General features: G+C 44.0%; 1 protein-coding gene across 1 annotated transcript; it reads left to right on the forward strand.

Annotated features, from left to right (window-relative positions):
* The first annotated feature begins 1564 nt into the window (after positions 1-1564).
* Positions 1565-14909, forward strand: VPS18 (VPS18 core subunit of CORVET and HOPS complexes). The gene is made up of 5 exons (XM_074149758.1): positions 1565-1739; positions 8561-8702; positions 8887-8978; positions 9702-11572; positions 12289-14909. Exons 1-5 carry the CDS (start codon positions 1649-1651, stop codon positions 13015-13017), a joined length of 2925 nt encoding a protein of 974 aa, XP_074005859.1. The 5' UTR covers positions 1565-1648; the 3' UTR covers positions 13018-14909.
* Positions 14910-24098: the final 9189 nt, after the last annotated feature.

The raw sequence follows: 24098 nt of genomic DNA on the forward strand, positions 1-24098 counted from the left end.
ATCATGGGAACAATCAGCATCTGGAACAGGTACGAGCTGGAGCAGTCAAGGGAAAAAATACCTACGCTTTCAGACAGAGCTTGATAGGAACAGAGAAAGGACTATATGATGTGGTATCAACAAGAGTGGGAGAATGGATCTGATAGTCCAAGAATTCCGTTCCTACCTCATTACCCTAAACCTAATGTAATTTGTGTGTACTTTTTTAGAAGCTGAAAGAGAACAGTTGCTGTTTATGATGATCAAGATGATTGGAGAGCCAAGGAATGTGGGTTTGTTGTTTTGTCTCAGAGCAGCCACATAAAGAGGGTAAACAGCAGAGGCTGGAGCTGGGTCTCAGCTCCTGCCAGCGCTTGCAGGCAGGCTGAGTCAGGAGGAGCCATCTTGTGTTTTCAGCAAAGCAGACAGAGGTGACCCCTCGGAGGTGTGCCACGGGAGCCTGCAGGAATCCAGTGAGCGTGGGACCTGCACGTCTGGCTGAGTGCTGGGGAACCGGCCCGAGGCAGAGCGGTGCAGACCGCAGCCCTGGTTTATGGGGACGAGGTGTCCAGTAAAAGAGCAAAGAAAAAGGAGACGTAACTTTCTTGTTTGTGCAAAGCCGACCACACGGTAGCTGGTGCCTCGCTGCCACCTGACGAGCGAGCTGAGTTTGGGAAGACCTCCTTTACCTTGTAATGCATCCCTCTATGTCGTAAATTGTCCTCTACCCCATGGGACAACATTTCTGTTCCTCCCAGAAAGTGAAGATTACGTATAATATACAGTATACGGTACACATATAGTATGTACATCTGTATTCTTTATATACAGGATGAAACCCAAAATTGTTCTACAGAGGTTAGTCCTTTTATTAATGCTGTTGTTATAAATTCCTTCTTTCTTCTAGAGAGCAAAGCTGTTAAGTAGCAGTTGTTAGCATAATCAGAACAGCTCTTAAGTACTATTTAGTACGTCAGAACCCTGCTCTGAAGTACTAGTTAGTGACACAAAAGCTGGGCCCAACATGCTGTGTCTAGCTGGGACAAACTTGCACAGCAGATCTAGCACAGTTCAAGCACAGCCTTAAGCTGGATGCCCATCTGCTTTGCCACAATCGCTATTTTAACAATAAAGCCAAGATTTTACCACTTAGTGCTACAGAAAAATCACAACACAGAGTGCTTAAACCCAGCCAATTACTGGTTGCAGTCGCTAGGTGTGTTTGCCCCGAAGCACACTGATGCACCCTCAGATGAGTTACCACACACACAGCCGCACACAACAGAACGGCAGTGCGTGGAGGCCGCAGGCACCACACGGATGCACTGGGCCTACAAGCTTTGCTGTGTCTGACCCAGAAGCAAGGGCACAGGCAGATTAGACATCTTCAGGGTATTATGAAGGACACGAAGGTCCGGACTGCAACTGTAGGCGTAATTAACAACAGCGAAGGGAAGGGCATCCGCCCTCTCGCCGCCATTTTGGGGTTGGGGAGCCCCGTCCCTCAAGGAGCCTCCCGCCCCGCGCGCCGGGGGTGAGGGGCGGGGCCGTCGCGCAGGCGCAGTGCGCCGCCGGGAGGCCACGTGACGCAGGTCAGCTGAGCCTTGGCGGAAGCGGTCGGCGCGGGCCTGTGGTACCGGTACCCGGTGGCGGGTGACCGTTGGCGGCCATGGCTTCCATCCTGGACGAGTACGAAGATTCCCTCTACCGCTCCGCCTCCGTACAGCAGAGCCGCGCCAGCGTGGGCATTCCCCACTCCGGTAGGTGCAGCCCTCGGCCCGGGCCGGCCCCCGGGGGCAGCGCGGCGCTGTGGTTACAGCCAGGCCCCTGGGAACATCGTGCTTCCCCCCGCCTCAACGGAGGACTAGGCCCAGGGTCCGGGCGGCTGGAGGGCTGCTCCCACCGTTAGCCCTTTGGCGGGGAGTCCCACTGCGGGTTTTCCTGCTGGGAGAGGGGAGGCAAGGTGGCAGCTCATGAGTTGGGAGCGGGGTGAGGAGGAGGGCATGTCAGGCTGTGAGGAGTGCTTCCAGTAAAAGGTGTGTCGCTGTGTCTGTGGCATAACATTCGGCTGTAATTTGTTTTTTCTGTGTTTTGATGTGGGGACCACTTGGTTCCTGATGAAGCTTAGGAGTGATGCAGGTTATCTTTGCAAATCTGATGTGCTTGTTATCAGTGGGAGGGCTTCATAAAGCACACACCGCGTCCCTGTGCGGTGAAGTGGTGTGTGCTGGAAACACGTGTATGTGAAGTGGCATGCCTTCATAGTCACAAATTATAACCATACCTCAGCACTATTCAGTTCAGAGCTGTGGTAGTTGTCTGAGATCATCTCATCAGTTTGCTTCCTTTTTTTAATTTTTTCTACATGCTAAGAAACCCACCTGTTACAGCCACAGTATTCTGTCTGGCTGCACAGCTGTACATGCATGCAGTTTGTTTCCAAACCCAGGGGCAGTTAACCAAAGACTTCATCTTTTAGAGTGGTCCCCTTAGGCCGACTACATGATGGTAAGGTTACTGCTGAAGGAGGTTACCAAGAAAGCAATCTGTATCACTATTAAACTTTTCTGTCAAGGTTTGTGAAGCTTTGGTATACTGTACTATTTGGGGAGGTGTACAATCAATGTGAAGTAATGGTGTGATGACCAGTCAGTTGTTTCTTTCATGTTAGAAAGCAAACAAATGGCAGGTATACTCCATGATAAATTCAAGGTTTATTAGAGTCAATAACTGTTTCCTATTAGATGCCACCTCACAACATTTGAGCGTGGCAAGGAAACGTAAGTTATGAGAGGGTTCTGTTCCACCTGGTATTGTCATGGTAGTACCAGCTGCTATGCAGAGCTGGTGGTTTAGAGTTATAAGTTTGGAAATGCATGGAGACATTCTTTCAAGTTTTTTCCTCATATAGTGCTGCACACTGTTAATCTTTGGGGAAACCAGGTTGTGAGCTGTATACATGTGGCAAGAATTGAGGAATTCTGTCATATTATATATACTATTGAGTATAAGTACACAGACAGAATTACTCTGAGTCTAGGTACTGAAGTAAATATGTTCCCTGTGTTTGTTTTAACATGCATAATTATTTTGTTGTGTAACGTTAGATAAAGAATAAGTGTCCTGAATAGATGTTGTGCAAAACAGTGTTGGGACAAGCTGTGTTACTGAAAATAAATTTTCAGAGACTCAGCTTTTCTTTCTGACTGCTGCAACACTGTCTCCAGTCATCACTATCTGTTGAGAAATCTGCCTGTTTGCTGACAATTGATGTTGGCAAAGGAAGTTTGGGAAACTACTTAATTGCAAAGGCACAGACTAATCAGGATTTTAATTATTCTTAAATCAGACCGCACTGGTAACTTGGAACAAAGCTTGGGCTGGTAGAAGTTGCAGGGAATCTGAAGTTCAAGCAAACTGATTTTGGAAAAAGATCATAGAATGGTTAGAGTTGGAAGGGACCTTAAAGATCATCAAGTTCCAACCCCCCTGCCATGGCCAGGGACACCTCCCACCAGACCAGGTTGCTCAAAGCCCCATCCAGCCTGGGCTTGAACACCTCCAGGGATGGGACATCCACAACTTCTCTGGGCAACCTGTTCCAGTGTCTCATCACCCTCACAGTAAAGAATTTCTTCCTAATACCCCATCTAAATCTCCCCTCTTTCATTTTAAAACCGTTACCCCTCGTCCTATTGCTCCACTCCCTGATCAAGAGTCCCTCCCCATCTCTCCTGTAGCCCCCCTTTAGGTACTGGAAGGCTGCTATAAGGTCTCCCCGGAGCCTTGTCTTCTCCAGGCTGAACAACCCCAACTCTCTCAGCCTGTCTTCATAGGAGAGGTGCTCCAGCCTCTGATAATCTTCGTGGCTCTCCTCTGGACCCGTTCCAACATGTCTATGTCCTTCCTGTGTTGAGGACTCCAGAGTTGGACACAGTATTCCAGGTGGGGTCTTACCAAGGCAGAGGAGAGGGGTAGAATCACCTCCCTTGACCTGCTGGCCACACTTCTTCTGATGCAACCCAGGATATGGTTGGCTTTCTGGGCTGCAAGCACACATTGCCGGCTTCTGTTGAGCTTTTCATCCACCAACACCCACGAGTTCTTCTCCTCAGGGCTGCTCTCAGCCCATTCTCGATCAAGCCTGTATTTGCGCTTGGGATTACTGTGACCCAAGTGCAGGACCTTACACTTGGCCTTGTTGAACTTCATGAGGTTCACACGGGCCCACCTTTCAAGCCTGTCCAGGTCCCTCTGGATGGCATCCCTTCCCTCCAGCGTGTCAACCACGCCACACAGCTTGGTGGTGTCGGCAAACTTGCTGAGGGTGTGGTCAGTCCCACCACCCATGAGACCAAAAAAGATGTTAAACAGTACGGGTCCCAGTACAGACCCCTGAGGAACGCCACTTGTCACTGCTCACCACTTGGACATTGAGCTGTTGACCACAACTCTTTGAGTGCAGCCATCCAGGAAATTCCTCATCCACCGAGTGGTCCATCCGTCAAATCCATGTCTCTCCAATTTAGAGGCAAGGATGTCATACAGCACTGTGTCAAATGCCTTGCACAAGTCCAAGCAGATGATATCAATTGCTTTTCCCTTTTCCACCAACGCTGTAACACCGTCGTATAAGGCCACCAAATTTGTCAGGCATGATTTGCCCTTAATGAAGCCGCTTTGGCTGTCACTGATCACCTCCTTATTTTCCATGTGCCTTAGTGTAGTTTCCAGGAGGATCTGCTCCATGATTGTGCCAGGCACAGAGGTCAGACTGACCAGCCTGTAGTTCCCTGGGTTGACCTTTTTTCCCCTTTTTAAAAATGGGCGTTGTTTCCCCTTTTCCAGTCAGCAGGAACTTCGCCGGACTGACACAACTTCTCAAATATGATGGATAGTGGCTTAGCAACTTCATCTGCCAGTTCCCTCGGGACCGGTGGATGAATCTTATCACGTCCCATGGACTTCAGGTTCCTCAGATGGTCTTGAACCTGGCTTTCTCCTCCAGTGGGCAGTTCCTCATTCTCCCAGTCCCCACCTTTGCCTTCTGCAACTTGGGCAGTGTGGCTAGAGCTCTTGCCGGTGACGACTGAGGCAAAAAAGGTGCAAGTAAATAGTTAACTTACTGAAAGCAGTACCTTTCGGTTACGTTGGAAATTTTAGAAGATGTTAAAACTTATTCCTCTGTTTCAGTTAGTTGTTCCCTGTGCCTGTTAAACTGAAGGTACTGTTTCTCAAAGTTGTAGGTAACCAAGCAGTGGCTCTGTTGCCAACTTAAAGTAGTGCTGCATTGTAAACTTCAAGTACTGCAGTTCCAGCATAAAAAGATCTACTTTGATCCACTAGACTTCACTGATGTTGGTGAGCTTAGATCTTTGAACAGATTAAAAGCTCTAAGGAAAAACGCAGATTTGCCCAGAAATCGGTGGGAAATTCTGCAGTGGAATCTTGCCTGAACAGAAGAGGGACATTGTGGTCAGGATGAAGGAGGGGACTATTTGAAAGGAATGCATGTTATAAATAGATATCTCCTTTGTATAGAGAAATGCAAGTTAAATAAGTTCATCCTTCTCCTGTTATGAACACTAGTTAAAATCCTCACGTTAGCAATGATGATCCTACAGTTGTTATAATTGTAATTCCAAATATTCCAATACATTCCAAAAGGGTCCAGAATGCTGGAATCCAATCCATTGGCTTGAACTATGACTGAATCAAAAAACCCTACCTGAATTCTAAACCCCTACCTGTGTATAGGTGCTAGTTGTTCCTTTTCCTTACTGTGTTTGGCTTTTCTTCCTGTCTATCAGCCTTGTTTTGCCTGATGGCAATCTGACAAAAAAATCAAGATTGCCTGAATGAATGTGACTTGGTGATCCATTCATATCTGGGTTTTTCCCATCAGAGTAATCCTTCCTTTTTATATATATAAAAATATGTATCTATATTTATTGGTTAGCTGGGACATCGTGTAAATCTGCAGCTTAGGAGCTTTGTCTACATGTTTTGAACCGCAGTTCATACCAGTGAATTTAAACCATGGCATTGCAGCTGCCTAATCTGAAATGAAGAACATCTGTTTTGCTTAACTGGGAATGAAGGAACGCACATTTGCATAAGTGGGTAATGTTTAAGATGTGGATCAACATGTAAGAAAAAAACCCAATGTATGTGTTGAGCAAAAGGTTGCCTACTCGGATTGTGGTTGCTTTGTCTGTTCCTGTATGTGCATCTTTCCTCTAAAACAAGAATCCTTTAAAGATCCTGCAGCTGGTCTAGTGGTGAGGCTGAGGCAAGGAGAAAGCATTAGTGGAATAGGTAATTAAAGGATTCGTAGTGTCGGCAGGCTGCTTTCCACTACTTCACTGGCTTTTTCAACAGCAACAGGGCTCAAATTAGAGTTTTTCAGGATAATTCAGGGGAGGCTATAGGTGTTGAGGGTGCTTCGAAGTGGTGCTCTTAGCCTAGAGAGCATCAGGCCTGTGCTCTTTAGGATGGAAGCAGTCTGCTTCCTCTGAAATACAATCCCAGGTTTCTTTTTTCTTTAAGTTTACATCTTCCTAGTTAGCTACTTTAGCCATGAGTGGCTTAAGTTGCTATAGCTCTTTTCGCTTTTAATCTTCCTGTCCAGGAGAACTGCTGCACTTGCTTTAGAAATCCTTTACTTGCACGTGGAGCGAAGCAGATGGGTTAGCTTAGCAGCGTATCTACCTGTCTCGCTTTCTAGCGTGATGTAGTTTGGTCAGACTGGGATCCTCTGTGTTTTCTTTGTCTGAGGGTTACGTAAGATTTTGGGCGTATGGGAAATTCAGTCACCGGGAAAACTAGTCTCATGGGACTGATATGGATGAAACTTTGTGATAAGATCTGTTTGTGGATGCACATATGTTGCAGGATTTTGCTAATGAGTATCATCTCTTGGTTTTGGTTTTGTATGAATGCCTTCTTTTTTGCAGTTCTCAGCACATCTGAGCTATTTTGTAGGTTTTTTTTCTTCCTCGTAGGAAGACCATAAAGAGTGCTGTCCTTGTTTAGGAATAGAATAGCATGGTCTCTGCAAGTCCCATGGGTTTGGGTGCAGGGGTCTACCTATCTTCAGTGAAAACTAAATCTGTCATCCTGCTTCTCTGTGTTGCCACGTGGTGTTACAGGTTCACCTGTTTTAAAAGTTTCAGGTTGTTGAGCATTTGCCTATGGCTGGGCTTTTGCCTTTGTCGTAGCCAAAGGAATAAGTTTGAACTGCATCTTGTGCTTTGCCCATCTGCACTGAAGATCATAAGAGGTTTTTAAAGCAGGAGATTTTTAAGTTTTATTTGTTTATTAACATATTTCTCTAGAGGTATGTCATGTCCCTCAAGTCAGACCTTACTTCTCCACTCTCTGCCTTTCCCACAGAGATGTCCTTCATAAGTAATCTGTCAACATGCCTTCCTATGGATGCCACGTTTCCCAAGCTTATTGGCACTAAACCGACTAGCTGAATACTCAATTAGTCGCATGACCTCACTTGCTCTGGTTGTACACTCCCATTTTCAGTGCATTGATTCGTCAGGTTTGCTTTGGTGGGCTTAAAACACAACATATATGTCCCGTAAGGTATCTTGTCAAACTTCAACCCGTAACTCTAATTTGAATTTAATTGTGCATTTCTTAGAATTCAGGCATGGTTTTCAAAAAGATCTAAGGATTAGATTAGTCTGGCTCCATCTTGGGATTTATCATGAAACAGTAAACCCATCTGAATGGATTTTAGCTCAGGAAGCAATTTATGCCAAGGTTGGAGCATTGATTCAGCAATCACCAGGTCTTGGTTATTGTTTTGGCTCTAATAAGTAGTTCACGTGCCTTCCAGCAACAACTGGAAAGTTGCAATTAGGATAGTGTTATGGCTGGTGAAACAGAGTTATGGTAAAAGCATCATTGTGACCTCCAGCTGTGCTCCCTGCAGCAAATAATCCAACAGACTTCTCTCTATGATGAAGTCTGCTATGTGGATACAAAAAAAAACCCAACAGGGCTTTAAAAATAGCTTCAGCTTGCAAATGATGGATGTCAAGTATGGTAGCTCATTCAGTTCCAACGTGGAATAAGAGAGAAATATATTTCAATTAATGCCACAGTGGTCTCTTGGGTAGTTTGTATGGGAGTGTCAAACCAGAGCTGCCTTTGTGTCTTATGTAATACCAGCCATTCTTTCCCATCTTGAACAAATAAACTGTCAACCAAGGAAAACAAATTACTTTGTGATTCTACTCTCATTTTCAGCTTTTTATGCAGTTTACGTGGCAGTTTTGTGGCTTTCCCTGGAATTCTGTGTGCTTGCAAACTAACGCTTGTGACAAATTTGCAGTTCTGTGACAAGACAGTAAAGCGTATTACTACTTTTCTTCCTGTTACACATATCTATGTGAGTGCTGCTCTCTGTGTTTGTGCTCCATGCAGCATGCTCTCTTTTCAGTAAAACTCAGAGCAGGGGATGATCTTTCTAGTGTTTTAGGTTAGATTTTGAGGTAGTGTGGGGTGGTAGTTGCTGTGGGTTTTTGTCTTGTTTTGGTTTTAAGTGTTCATGTTCTTTCTCCAGGATATGTGAATGCACGGCTGGAGAAGGAAACACCAATATTTAACAAGCAAAGGATTGATTTTGCTCCTCCAGAGAAAATTAACAGCTTAGTGGTCTCGTCTAACCAGCTCTGTATGAGCCTTGGCAAAGACACCCTTCTCAGGTAATGCTGCCAGAGACCTGAAGTTATTGCTTGTTTTTCCTTGCCTTTCTTTTTTTCATAAGTTGTTAGAGAACTGAAAATTACAAACTGGATAAGAAGCTGTGAACCCAATATGGAAAACGGTAGGCAATTACGCCTACATGGGCTTTTGTTGGAAGCATGCTTTCATGGTTTCTCTTTGTAGGATTGATCTTGGGAAGCCAGATGAACCTAATCAGGTAGAGCTGGGACGCAAAGATGAAGCCAAAGTCTACAAGATGTTTTTGGACCACACAGGTGAGGTGGTGGACTATGTATATTTACAGACAGTGGTTAGCAGCAGATGCAATTGATTGTGCATAACAAGCACTGGTGAAGGAGTTCTCCTTCTGTTCTGTAAATAAGGAGAATGGGTGGTTCTTCTGTGGGCAGGACTCCATTGCCCAGGGGTCCTGCCTACTAATTTGCCCTGTCCTATTAGAAAAACACTGGTTTGTTGTGTGTATGTTGTTGCTTTTGAACTCTCTGAAATTAACATACGCAATTAGGCTGTTCTGAGCAAGGCTGCTAAAACCAATAAAAGGAAATCACCCAGTGCTGTGTTCATATAAGAATTTTTAAAAAGGACTGTAAAACATCTGCAGCTCACTGTAGCCTTGACTGATTTTAAAAAACAAACCAAAAATTTGGGAAGAGATGCTCATATCTGTCACCAACTGCCCGGGATAGGAGAGAACTCTGGGAACTGTTTATCCTTAGAATACTTATCAAAACAGAAGAATACCTTCTCGCTGAAGCATCTGGGACAGTATTTTAAGTTTGCAAAATATAGACTACCGTTCTGATCCAGCATGGAATTCCCCCACATTCCTATGAATGCCTGGGAAAGATTTGGATTTAGTATACTGCTGTCAGAGCTTATCAAATGTGAGGATTAGAAACCTCAGGAATTTGGCTTGTTTAGGCACAGTCTTAATTTGTTCTCTCCTTCTTCTTCCCGTACCCCTCTCCTGTTGGTAGGCTCTCATCTACTGATTGCTCTGAATACCAGTGAATGCCTTTACCTGAACAGAAGTGTTCAGAAAGTGCGAGCGCTCTCCCGCTGGAAAGGCCACTTGATTGAAAGCGTGGGCTGGAACAAATTTCTTGGTTCAGAGACCAACACTGGGCCTATCCTGGTGGGGACAGCCCAGGGGCAGATCTATGAGGCTGAAATCTCTGTCAGCGAGGGAAGCCTCTTCAGCACTAACCCCGACCAGTACTTCCGACAGGTCTACACTCTGGAGGAGGAATCGGGACCTGCCCCAGTCTGCTGCTTGGAGATTGAACGAGGCATAGAAGGGAAGTTTTTTATTATAGCCACCACTCGAAAGAGACTCTTCCAGTTTGTTGGCAAAGTGCCTGAAGGGACGGAGCAGCAAGGCTTCAGCTCCATATTTGCTATGCATGCTGACCATTTGCCCAGCTTCCGGGAGTTTCCGGCCAACCTTGGTTTCAGTGAGATAGCCTTTTACACCCCAAAACTGCGTTCCAACCCACGCTCCTTTGCTTGGATGATGGGAAATGGTGTTTTATATGGTACATTGGATTATAGCCGCCCTGATTCAATTTTGAGTGATGAACGGGTCTGGGTTTATCCTTCTGATATTGACATAACTGTGAACAAGCCAATATCCATTGTGCTTACCCAGTTCCACTTCCTCTTGCTGCTGCCTGATCGGGTGAAGGCTGTATGCACTCTGAATGGGCAGGTTGTTTTTCAAGATCTGTTCCAGGAGAAGTTTGGCTTACTGACACGCATGATCAAAGATCCCACAGTCCAGCAGATCTGGATCCACACTGAGAAAGTAGTGTTCCGCTACCATGTCCAGCGGGAATCTAGAGATGTGTGGAAGATGTATATGAATATGAACAAATTTGATTTAGCCAAAGAGTACTGTAAAGACCGTCCAGAGTGTCTAGATATTGTGCTGGCAAAAGAGGCAGAGCACTGCTTCCAAAATAAGAGGTATCTAGACAGTGCCAAATGTTATGCACTGACCCAGAACTACTTCGAGGAAATTGCCCTTAAGTTCATTGAAGCCAAGCAAGAAGAGGCCCTGATGGAGTTTCTGATTAAGAAGCTAAGTAACCTAAAGCCTTCTGAGAAGACACAGACCACTCTGTTGACCACGTGGTTAACGGAGCTCTACCTGAACTGGCTGGGCATATTGGAAGGAGATCCCTCACAGCGAAATCTCTATTTGGATACACGGGAGAGGTTTCGCACTTTCCTGAGCAGTCCTAAAAACAAAGACTGTCTGTTTAATAACCGGGCATCTATTTATGAGCTGTTGGCAAGCCATGGGGACACAGAGCACATGGTCTACTTTGCAGTTATCATGCAGGACTATGAGCGCGTAGTAGCTCACCACTGCCAGCACGATGAGTACGATGAAGCTCTAAATGTGCTGTCCAGGCACAGAGACGAGAAGCTGTTCTACAAGTTCTCTCCAGTCCTCATCCAGCATATTCCCAAGAAGGTGGTTGACGCTTGGATTTCTATGGGCTCTAGACTGGATGCCAGGAACCTCATTCCAGCCCTTGTTAACTACAGCCAGAGTGCCAGCACCCAGCAGATCAATGAAGCCATTAGATATATGGAGTTCTGTGTCTATCAGTTGGAGGAAACCCAGCAAGCCATTCACAACTACCTGTTGTCTCTTTATGCTTTGTGTCGGCCAGACTCGCTGCTGTCATACCTGGAGCAAGCAGGAACCAACCCAAACAGGATCCACTATGACCTGAAGTATGCATTGCGCCTGTGTGCAGAGCATGGGCACCACCATGCATGTGTCCATATTTACAAAGTGATGGAATTGTATGAGGAGGCTGTGGATCTCGCCTTACAGGTATGTGTGTGTCTGTGCGTGCATGCTATGATATATAGGAATGTAGCTTGTTCAGGGTATCTTGAACAATCGAGCATTGAGAGGAACTGGACAGACTCATCAGTATAGGAGGTGTGCAGCTATGTCTAGGAAGAAATACCTGTCTCTTCTGTGCCTTCACATTGTTTTATATAGATTGCTGACTGACAAGCCATAATTGAAGGTAGGGGTGGGGAAAGTACAAGAGGGAGTACTGTCTGTCTTAAGCTCAGTCTCTAACATAAATTACTTTTAACGTATGTGCATTTGCATAGCTATTGTTCAGGATTCTAATTACTTCCTATTCCTAGCTGTGATAATTATCACAGAAGAATTCCTTTGTCAGTTTAGTCTGAGCTTCAGGGAGATGTAGGATTTTGTTCTATTGTCACTGCTATGTCTCTGCTGAAATGCATGGCCAGCAAAGATACTGTAACATGGATTTGCCCTTATTGTAGTGCTGGGCTTTGTTGTTCTCTGCTGGGTAGCAAGCGAATCTTCAGGGGGGAATACTGGTGGAGAGGAGAGGTGTTTGACATGTAAATAAGGAGCAGGCCAGTAGTGTAGTCCTCGGCAATGACATAGCAATAGAAGTTTTCTATTAACGCCTCCTATAATGGACAGCAGGCTTTGAAGTTGAGTGGTGGATAAACAAAGAGAGCAGCTCAACTCAGTTTCCTTGTCTGTCCAACTCCTAGGTGGATGTTGATCTTGCCAAGTCCTGTGCAGATCTCCCTGAAGATGATGAGGAGCTCCGGAAGAAGCTCTGGTTGAAGATTGCTCGCCATGTTGTTCAGGAAGAGAAGGATGTCAAGAAGGCAATGGCCTGTCTCTCCAGCTGTGCCCTGCTGAAGATTGAAGATGTCCTGCCATTCTTTCCAGACTTCGTCACCATTGACCATTTCAAGGAGGCAATCTGTAACTCCCTGGAGGACTACAACAAGCACATTGAGGAGCTGAAAAGGGAGATGGAGGAAGCCACACAGAGTGCCAAGAGAATCCGAGAGGACATCCAGGAAATGAGAAATAAGTATGGCTCTGTGGAGCCTCAGGAAAAATGTGCTGCTTGTGACTTCCCGCTTCTAAACCGCCCTTTTTACCTTTTCCTGTGTGGTCACATGTTTCACTATGACTGTCTCCTCCAAGCAGTTTTCCCAAACCTTCCTGCCTATAAGCAGGCAAAACTCGAAGATCTTCAGAAAAAACTGGCAGCTACCAGTCAGCCTTCCAAGAGCCACCATCGTCCCAAGGACGCAGATACCATTAGCTTGGGGAAGGGGCAGCAGAGCCGGGAACAGATCAAAGCTGACATTGACGATATTGTGGCAGCTGAATGCGTGTACTGTGGTGAGCTGATGATCCGGTCCATTGACAAACCTTTTATTGATCCCCAAAAGTATGAAGAGGAGATGCAAAGCTGGATGTAGTTTTCCAAATCTGCGACTGTCAGTGGACCAGAGTGGTTTTGTTCACAACTTGTGAAGCTTCTGTGGTGGGAATATAACCTCCAGAAGCAGGAACACAGTGGCTTCAGTGGAACTCTAAGGAAAGAGTGGCGGGGTCTAGTTATCAGGATTACAGTGAACTAGTCTTGAAAAATGGGGAAACGTAGCTATGGCTGTCTAAGAACTTGGACAATAGTTAGAGCTAACCTACTGGAATATATTTAGCGGAGTTTGCTGCTTACAGTTCTTCTGAGGTTCTCAGTGTGAAGCTGATGGAGTGCCTTGTCCAGAAGGAATTGGGAACAGCCTATAATTTATCTTCCCTGTTGTGTGGTGTTTGTTTTGGTGAAGACAAGCTTGAAGGGAAAGGTAGTGAAGAACACTAATCAGTGTAGTCTTCATTCATCACTTCCAAAGCTAGAATTGCCTTCTGTTTCCTTTTTGTTGAGAATCTATAACCACATACATGGAAAGAACATGAAAGGGCAAATGCTCTTGCATATATATTTTGTAAACATCATGCTACACAAACACAAGTTTCTATACAATGTAATATAAAAATGTGTACAGTTCTCAAGCAGGAGTGTCTCGTAATACACTTAAGTCGTTTGCCTGCAATTCAAAGTGTATAATTCTTTCCCACAAGCTTTATGGACAAGCCCATACATTTGAGTTTTCTCTAGGTACTCTTTCTGGCAATACTTCCTAGCCTGTTCATCCCCTCCTCCCTCTTTCCATCCTATTTCTATTATGACTGTCTTTGTATAGTGGGTCTTGGTTTTGTCTTCACCCCAAACCAAAATCGATATATGCAGTAGTGATGTTTCAGCTGATACTCTGCAAGCAGGAACACAGCCTATTTGCATGGTCCTGCTGTGGTCCTCTTCAAGCTGCGCTTGAGCACTACACTAGAGATCTAGTTGTAGGTTCCCTCAAGGGTAGGCTACAGAAAAGTTCTGTTGGTATGAAATTTGCTTTGCCTTTTGAAGCCGGTACCTTGTGACCAGGCAGTCTTTTACCTTCCTGGCAGTATTTGATGCCTTCTGGAGATGGCTGCAGGTCAATGCCCCTGTCTGTTGCTCTCACTTTGAGAATTCTTCCCAGAAGGTGGCAATCACTACATTGTGAGTGAGGAAACAAAAACTTTTCTTCAGTGATTTAGCAAGGGCTCCTTGTTTTATTTTTGAAGAAACAAAAATTTTAATGGAGTTCTGCTGTTTGGGGCTGAATCACAAAGGTAGTAATTGGCAGAAGAATGCAATGATCTAAATGAGCAATGATGATTCTTTAAGGCAATAGAAAATACTGTCTTCTGAAAAACCTCTCCAGTTCTTTCACATGAATGTATGTGCTTGTCCTGAGTACCTCTGTCAATGTGCTAGTCATTTACCCCGTTTGTGGGGTTGTAGAAATGGGTCTTCACATCATTGAAAGGGAATATAAGTTGGTTTCCTTAAGGAGCTGACCTAAGAATTCTGATAATGATTCGGAGCTCCAGAAGAACATCTATGCTTTTGTTGGGAGCTTCAGCCTGGAAGGAGTGAATTTTATCTTATCTGTGTAAAATGACAGGAGTAATGAAAACTGGAGCTGACAGTAGGAAGAACTGAGGTTTTGAAATCCTCTTTTCATTGTTGGAGCCCTGGGATAGGCAGTCTCATCACCACCTGGTAGCGTTTGTTGCTGGCTTATCAGAAACCACTGTTTCAGTGGTTCTCTTAAGTGGTGGTTCAGAAACCCCACATGCTGCAGGGTTTTTTTGGCTCTGGATAGTCTTATGCTTTGAGTAAGATGATGTTTCTGGCAGAAGAATTTGTGATGAAAACTAAATGTGATGTCTTTTGAAGTTCATCATTAAACCTGTTATAACTGGCCACTCCTGAATCATCATCTTTTCATGTAAGCAGTGCGATATTGAAGGTTGTATATGTTGTCATAAAGCAACAGTAGCCCCCCACCCAAACCGCTTTCTGGTCAAAGGCAAGTGGCTATTTTTCTGCTCTTTAGCAGAAACATGAGTAGGAACTAATTCTGATGCAGGGAGTAATTTCAAGTTAATTATTTTCTTTGGGATGTTTTTAATGCTTGTTCCATCTCTCTTTTGGGGGTTTTTAAAGGATGCTTTCTTGCTCTTCCATTCTTTTCCTATTAGTGCTACAGAACAGTCACAGTGCTAAATGTTTGTTGTGCTCTGAAGATTAGCAATATTATTTGCTTATATACCATTCCAGGAAGATCTGCTCATCCATAATATTGGAAGAACCGCGTATGTGTGGGAGCTGAGGCATAGCAAGGAAATAAAAACCCTCAAGACTTTGCCTGAGATGAGGTGATAGGGGAAGGTACTTCAAGAACCTACTGATTATTCCAGTCTTGGGTATTAATATCTCACAGTTAACAAAACCAGAACTAACTGGGTTTTTTTAATGACTAGTATGCAACTTTCTCTGAGGGCTGTAGGCTTGTGCACCAGATAAATATACCCCAAATCTCCTGCTTCCTCACCACTGTTAGCTGAAAAAATCTTTAAAGTAATTGACTGTGGAGAGTGTTAACGCCTGCAAAGACCCCAGCAGTGATTCAATGACTAGTACCAGTAGTACAGGAAGCTACATAAAGATACCTTCTGAACTTTCCTGACATTGACACATGCTTCAAAAGTTTTCAATAACCACTCACCTGTGCTGCTTGGCAATTTTGCAATATCACTCAGTGAAAGAGGTAAGAGGGTTTTTTGGGCGGGTGGAGGGAAGTGAACTGCTTACTGTTCTCCCAGAAATCTAATCTGCAAGATCTCTTCCTCCTTGCTTTCAGAATAGCATTCTTGTCTTTTCTCCTTGTTAATTTCAGCACAGTTACATTTTAGAAATCACAGGTCTTTGTTTGTTTGTTTTAGCTGTGAATGAACTGCGTACCAGCTGTTAGAAATGATGTGGCCTTGGGTCTTGTCCTTGTCTGCGTGAATAACCCCTACCATTTAGTTCAACGCAGCTAGAGAGCAGCGTAACCAAAAGGAAGGGTGGGTGGGAGCCCCAGCCCTATGTAACCAGAACAAATATCTGCAGGTAGATTTACACTGAAGAAACGTAGCTGTGCAGGCAGGGCCAAAATCAAACTTGTGCCTACTACCTCACCTCTCCTAGGCTTCAAGCAACAGGCTGGAGAAACACTGTGAGCTGGGGGAGACAACGATGAGTGTGTGTTATGGAAGAGTTTGTAGAGAATTTCAGGTGTACCTGCTGTTGGTCTGTGTAGTTAGAAGCAGATAACTGAAACCCTGAGAGCTGCGTGTTTTGTCACCTTTCTAAAAATAAATGACTGGGCTGGAACTTTAGCAAGGCAAGTTCTTAACAAACCACTAGATGTCAGTGCTGTCCATTTAAATACTGTGGTTTGTTGCAAAGGAGCTAAAAGTGTTCTGTAGCGGAAGAATGGAAGGTACGTAACAGTGAGGAACTGAAGCAGGTTCCCAGTGCCTTTGGGGAGGGAAAGTGGAGACAGATCTGTAAGGTAGTTATTGGAGGCAACGATGCTAAAAGAATTGTCTCTAACTAAAAGGCAGTTTCAGTTCACAGATCACTGTTTTTCAGGTTTTGAATATCAAAAGCTGTTAACAAATGAGTATCAGTCCTCTTTTATTTAATTGCGTTCTAGTGTAAGTTCCTACAGACCTAGCTGATTTAGTAAACTGTAGAGAGATCATCCCTGGGCTTGGAGTTGCAATATCTGGTGTCCTTGGGTCTGGCCATTTTTGGTTGCTTCCTCTTCATCCTGTCCCGGCCGCAGAGATGGTAGAAGTGAATGTGAGCCAGCTCCTTAGTTGCCTGAGATCACATCTGGTGTGTTTTGTTAAAAGCAGCAGTAAAGTAGGGTTTGTAATATGATATTGGACACTGACTTGCATGAACAGAGAAGTTAGCGTGTTTGCTTTTGCCTCTGAGTTGTGGGGTCATAGTCCCAATAAAGGGGCAAGTGGGAGTAGGAACATATTGTACTCCATCAAAATTAGATGTTGTAGTTTGACTCAGGCTGTAGTCATGTATTAGCATGTAGTTCTTGGAACTGGTAGTTCCTGTTCACTACTGCCCTGTCACTATCAGCATAAAGACTGTCTATGTTTACGAGTGCAAATACTTAGCTTCTTGTGGCAATTCATGGAAGTATTGTTCCTGGCATCACTTCATCCAACAACCCTGTACTGAACTGTGGGAAGACAGACTGAAAATGGGCCTCTTCCTTGCAACAAATGTGCTGAGATGAAATTTGAGGTTTGAAATGTAACAGACTTACAGAATTTGGGATTTTAAAATTATTATTATTTTTATTCAGACAGATTAAGTCACTTTCTCCAGAATAGATGGAGTACTGTGTGGTTCACTGCGGTATGTGTAGTGTTTATGAGAGAATCTTACGGCATCCTCAAAGCAGAGAGAGGCTGGCCAGGATCTCGTATCCGTTGTGTACATGGAGGAAGGGATGCCCTAGAAAGGAAAGGAAATGGGGTTTCTATAAGATAATTTGGCCAAACTTTATGTATCCGACTTCAGAGAAGCTTCCCCAGTGGAACTGCAATATTGATAGATCTGTACTTTTCACACTCAGGTGCTGAAGAAGAAAAAGCTCATTTCCTTTGGAATAGGAATTTTGGTAAAGTTGAAGAGCTTAGGGCTTGAAAGTGGAACATTACAGGAGTGCCTTAAATTTGCAGTGGGTTGTTTATGGGTTCAGCTCCTGAACTATCTGCTGTCTCTGATCATGCCCAGTCCAGACTTTACACCTTATGAGCCCTCTAGGATTTGAGCCCTTACTGTGATTTTGGAGACTTGTGATACTTCCCCTTCATCTCGGTGTTTGGGTTTTTTCACTCCCAGATCTCATGGAAAGGCATCAGGCTACTTATTTGGGGCATGAGCTTTAAAGCAACCTGGCCTGCAGCTGCTTTCAGGTGGAAGGAGGGGAATAAGATTAAACAAACTTGTTAGATCTACCTGTTGAAACCGGTTGGGATGGAGAGAAAAAGGGCTGGGGCGTTTCCTCTCTGTAATGGCCAGAGGTTATTGAAGGCAGCCTGTTTGAGTAAGACTGGTTGCTTAGGAACAAGGAAGCTACAGCAGCAACTCTAAGGTTACAAGTACAGCTATAACTAATCCTACAGACTCGCTTTGTTATTGTCGGGCCACTCAGTTGTCGGGCCAGGACAGTTTCCAACTTGCAGCAAGTCAGTATTGGGTTCAGACTTCCTGCAGTGCTTCATGGCCCTGTGATGATGGTCACAGAGCTGGTTTAATTCAGTGCTTGAGCTGCAGAGCTTGGATGGTGTGGGAATAAGCACAGCTGATGTGTCTGTACAACATCAGGCTGTCTCACTGCACAGAGGTTTCCATCATCTGCTTCCGAACACCACATAAATACCTTTGTTTTATAAGGGGTCTATAGGCTGTACCAGATATGTGTCAGGTGGTAATTTTGGTATTTTGCTGATGCGTAGGTATTCATATATTCCTGCTATGCTGCTGCTGTGTTGGCTGTAGGCTGGGTTGTCTTCAGAAGAGGATTTGATCTAGCTTTTTGTAGGCTGGGTTGTCTTCAGAAGAGGATTTGATCTAGCTTTTTGTAGGCTGGGTTGTCTTCAGAAGAGGATTTGATCTAGCTTTTTGTTTGTTTAACACATAGCTTGTTTGCTTCATCTGTAACAGAATACTACTGATAGAGATTTTTGCAATTAAAGTGTTCAAGAGAAGCTGAACCGTAGTCTACCCCTCATTTCATGCTCCATATTGAATGGTTCATTGTGGGTGGTGGCTTATAGGAAAAGGATGGAACAACTGGTTTGGTGTCCAAAAGCAGATATTCTCCACTTTGTGCAATTGAAATCCAAGTGCTGGTCACTTGGCACGGGACATGATCTTCGGAACACAGCCTGAACTTGGAGGCTGCTGGACTCTATTTAAGCAGACATCTGTGTTTTCCAATTAGTCAGTTATTCAGCAGTCTTTTTTTCATCTCTGCGTGTACATACTGAATAGATTTTCTAATAAATAAATGATTACTGTGGAACTGGGTTCATAGACAGTTGCTCCTATCTATAGATTCTATTTTATTTTCCCATGTTTGTTAAAAATAAGGTGCACAGTGTGGTTTTGTCTGGTGCATTTTGATCTCTAATATTTTAACCCTGTTCCTTTTTTCACACTCAAGGGCATGTATACTGGGCCAATGCCTTTGGATGAATTAGGAATGTCACCGACAAAGAGGAACACGAAGGCTGCTGTAATAGTTTTTTTTAGGACTTTCCTCTCCAGACTCTACGTGACAATAATTAGCAGCTGCCATGTCTGGTTTTGATGGCTGTTGCCTGTTTTTCATCATATAAACAAGATACTTATTCTCTGGTAAGAGCCTGTGAAGGTATGGGTAATCAAAAATTGTTGGTCTTTAGCTAATTAAAATGGTTCTAGCAAAATAGCTGTTGCCCAATTTTTCTTATCGTAGCTATCAAGATAACATTAATGTGTGTAGCTGATCTAAATAAAATAGTATTCCATGTATAGCTGAGCCATATGTTGCCATCCTTGATAACAGGGCCATAACCTCAGATCAGCTCATGCTGTTTGAAAGAACTGAGCAGAATGTTGCCGGGTGAGGAGGAAACAGAGTTGAGGCTTATTCTCCTAGATGTCCCAATTCTTTGTTTAATACTTGCCGGTGTGACACAGCATGACTGTCGCAGAGCGCCATCTGCATTTGTGTTACACTGGTACGTTCTGCTGAGCAGCCTTTTTGGGAAAAAAGCACTTCCTTATGTTCTGCAGTCTGTTTCAAACACTTGTCTGCTTGCCCAGTTAATGAGATTGGAATAACTAGGACCATGTCATCTTTCTGCTATGTTCTTCTGAAAGGTTGCTTATGGTAATCCTCAGTATGTGCTTCAAAGACTTGCAGCTGCAGACTTTCCGAAGCAAAAAATATTTTAGTACAGGAAACATCTAATGAAAGCGGAACATACCGAAACCCATTCCATAATAAGCTAGAGTTTGTTTTCATTCTGTTGAAAATTCTTAGTGAGAAAGCAAGTATAAACGGCAAAGTAACTTCTTTTATTTATTATTTCCCTCAGCTCAGACTTTTCAAGGACCACATAGAAATGTCCTTTTCTGTGACTGCAAATCAGTTAATGTGGACTTTTCTGTTTATAAGTAGCGTCTTCTTAAATTTGTTGTTGGGTATTGATTGAGAAATGTCTTGTGATCCTTGACGTACTTAATATTTGTACAGGCAGCAAGTTTTAGGAGACTGAAGTGGAGCGATGTATAGCAGTATTCAGCAGTCAGTAAGCCCTGACAAGAGGTACCTGGAAAGTGGTAACTTCATGGAACGGAGTGATTCAGTACTGCATTTCACCACCTTTGAGCTACAGTGAGTTGCTCACTCGATGCTGTGGATTATTTGTCTGTCAGGCATCTTGTTCTGCCCAGAGTTACACTCTGAAGAAAATAAACAACTTGGGAAGTTCAGGCTGAACGTAGGTTGAAATGAGGAAGCAGGAAGAATTTCTGCACACAACACTGGATGTTACTGTCAGTCCTTCAGGACATCTGCATAATGCTAGGCAAGAGCAAGCTTGTTGAATGCTCCCTGTTGTAAGTCAGCCAAAATCTGTAGGTAGGGTCTTGGGCAGATCTTCGAAGTGCTCTCTTCTTATCCCCTTCTTCAGAAGTTGGAACACTTCTGGAGCTGACTGCCTCCTTATGAGACCCTGAATTAACAGTAATGGTGGCCATTTGTGATGCCTGACACTTTGTACCTTTTTTTATTTGTTCTTCTGTCACTGGGACAGGCACCAGCTCAGCAGCCATCTCTGTCTTCCACTCACTACTTTCACCTTCTCTGCTCAATGCTTTAGCAAAGAACTGTTTGATTCTGACATAAATACTAAATTTAGGAAGGGTTAATAGGGGGTGAACGGTGAAACTCCCTGCTGCTAAGCTTGAAGATTAACGCAGAAAGGAGGAGAATTATGTGGAGAAGGTAACAAGAGGCCCACTGGCTTGCAGATTTCAGAAGGATGAAATGTGGGAGACAGACCAAAGCTGTATCAGGGTAGTGTGTTGGAAATAACTTGCAGTCTTTATTCCGATACAGCCGAATTAGTACAGGCTGTGAAAATACTTGCTTCTGGCCAATCTTTCTTTCCTGAAGGGTGTACTACTTTTCTCTGAGTCACAGACAGGAGCATCAAGAGAAGGTTGTGAGGGAAAGGGTGTCTCGGATTTTATCATTTGCAACAGACACAGCGGATGATCTACAAACCTATATTGGTGGAACAAGGAGGAGTTAGAGAGTAGGACAGAGCATACTTTTGGACTCAAGAAGGTTACAGATGTAACAAGTCTTCTAGATGCTGCTGAGTCTCATATCTGGCTTGTAGGTGCTTTCATTTCCTAAACTACCCTGTCTGTATATTGAAATACTCAGGATCCTTAAAATGCTCTTAGATGCTTACACAGCTGAGTCACTACTAAGGTCTCAGCAGGACATTTAAGTGTCATGTCTTTGAACTGATGCCACCTCTCACTTGTCCAGTGTAGCTGTTCAGACCTGTCTAAGCAGTGAAGCAACAGGATGGCTGTTTTAACAAAGCTTGACATTAAAATCTGAAGAGATTGCCCACAGTAGCACAGTCATGTTGAGGAAATGAGTCTGGATCTTTTGTATTTTTTCACTGGTTTTCCAATGCCACAAATGCTATCTGAAGAGGATTTGGCTTTTCATTGTGTCCCCTTCTTTCTGACTTACATCATTCATGCGTATGGGAGGCTCAGGATGGCCGGAGAAAGTATTCCTTCCATTGACAAATAGCTATCTGGTCTTGCACAGAAGAGACTGAGTTCTTTCTTCCCCCTTTCAAGATGGGGGTCACACAATATCCCCATTTCAAAATGAAAGCAAAACCCAAAAAAACCTATGTGGCAAATCTCTATTAGCACTATTTCTGTTTCCTCTCTGAAAGTTTTAAGTTATCTAATTTGGGTCACAAACCATATGAAACCCTTGGTTTTTGGTACCAGCCCAAGTTGGTAGCCTACAAAAAGTTACTGTGTCCAGATGCCTACTGTCGGGAGGGATGCAAATGCAAGTGAACCAGCATGTTGCAAGCTGCAGCTGTTAGATGGAGATTGCAGTAATGTCCCTGAAATGCTGAATTAAAAAAAAAAAAAAAGCTGCCAGATTTGACTAAATGGAGATGTTGCTCTCTGCCCAAACGTAATCCAATACGTATCAGTCACCCTTTTCCTTTAATAGCAGGAAGGAAATGAGATCTGTATCTCTTGGGAACATGCTTCTGAAACCAACTTTCAGTTGCATTTCTCTGTCTCCTTTTAGTCCCTTTGAATAGTAAAGATTCATGTTCTCACTTTTTAGTCACAGCAGCCTGGATATTAGATTGCTTGAGGATGTTGTTTTTCTGTCACATCTTAGCTGGGGTGTTGGTGCTCCTCTCCCATCTTCAGGTGCCTAATAAGGATTCTTATCACCCCAAAACACTTTGGAGCCCAGCCCAGCGTGCATGGGCATTGGCAGCATTTGGATATTTCTATAGGGATTTCTACTTCCTTTCTTTGGGCCGCTTTCTTACTACAAGAATTCCGTGTTCCTTCCATGCTCCAATGAGTGCAACACTCCCAGGGTGGTGTCTGGGCAGTAGATGTTATGCATGTACCTTCCCAGTTGCTGGGGCCAGTGCAAGCAGGTAAAACACAGCAGTGGCCTGCAAGGCAAAGTTAAAAATAAAACCAAAATAAAAAAGGGCACTACCTTTTTAACCCACTTCTATCTAGTTTTGGGAGATTACTTAAACTTGTTGATTTATTGTGGTGTTGTTAAACTCTGATACCTTGACATTTCAAGCACTATTATAATGTGATTAGACAGGGTCAAATGCTCTGAACATTTTTCTGCTTGAAATTGTCCTCTGGGTCTATACAGAATGGCAGAAGGGCAGACAGCATGGATTGGATCTTTCTAACAGTACAGGACTGTTTTCATTTTGATTCATTCTTTGAAAGATGAATCAATGAAGTCTGATTCTTACAGAGGTCTTTACAATTGCCACTTCAACTTTCATCTCTTACTCTCTAGGTACTCATGGTAGAGGATGGCCGCAGTGGTGGTCACTTGATGACAGTTCCATGAGTGCAGAGTAGCTTCAAAGTGTTTGCTGACCATCCAGCCAGCTGGTGATGGGAATGCAGAGCAGCAAGTCCCCCTTTGCTTTACCTTAGCGGAGGCGCTGGCTGAGTTCCTCTGTTCCACCCACCTGCCATTTCCCTCAAAACTTGTAGGAATCTGGTAACTTTGAGACTCTGCCTCATTCTGAAATTCAGTTGAAATCTGTCAGTATGTCTCTGTTGGGAGCTCAGCACCAGTAAGTGTGATTTAAAAAGCTTTGTTTCCTTTGGAAGTGAGGGGAATAATGTAAATATTATATCTGAGCTGCTGTAATCAAGACTTGGAAGGGCTATATGGAATGGAGCAGGTACCTGAATACACAGCTGGAGAAGGAAAACTTGCAGGGGACGTATTTTGAGCATTTCTTATCAGAAGGCACTAAGACTAGATTAGGAGCCATTACTTGAAAGAGTCCGTAGCATCCTCTATGTCTCATTAACAGATGGTTTTAAGAGGCAACCGTGGAAATGCAAACTCATGCGTGTTTGTGCTTGCTCTGCTCTGTGCCTCTCCTGGCAGCACTCGTTGGTATAATCTGTTGGAAATTAACCTTTTGCTTGAGGTATCATTACAGAGGCTAGTATAATTCATCCCATTGCCTGTGACAAATCTGTGTCTCCCCCCCTACTTCGCACACTTCCCAACAAGAAGAAATTCTGTCAGAATGGTAGAGAAATGCTAGGTGTAGGATCACACGCTTGTGAGAGGCCAACTTTCTTCTCCTGCTGTAAGTTTTTTCTGTGCTTTCATTGCCAGGATTGTCCACAAAATCCTCTACCCCAATTACCCATTGATTAGGGCTCCTCTGGTAATCTGCCAGATGCAGGTTTGTT

The sequence above is a fragment of the Numenius arquata genome, chromosome 6, assembly GCF_964106895.1.
Source record: "Numenius arquata chromosome 6, bNumArq3.hap1.1, whole genome shotgun sequence".
Lineage (NCBI taxonomy): Eukaryota > Metazoa > Chordata > Aves > Charadriiformes > Scolopacidae > Numenius > Numenius arquata.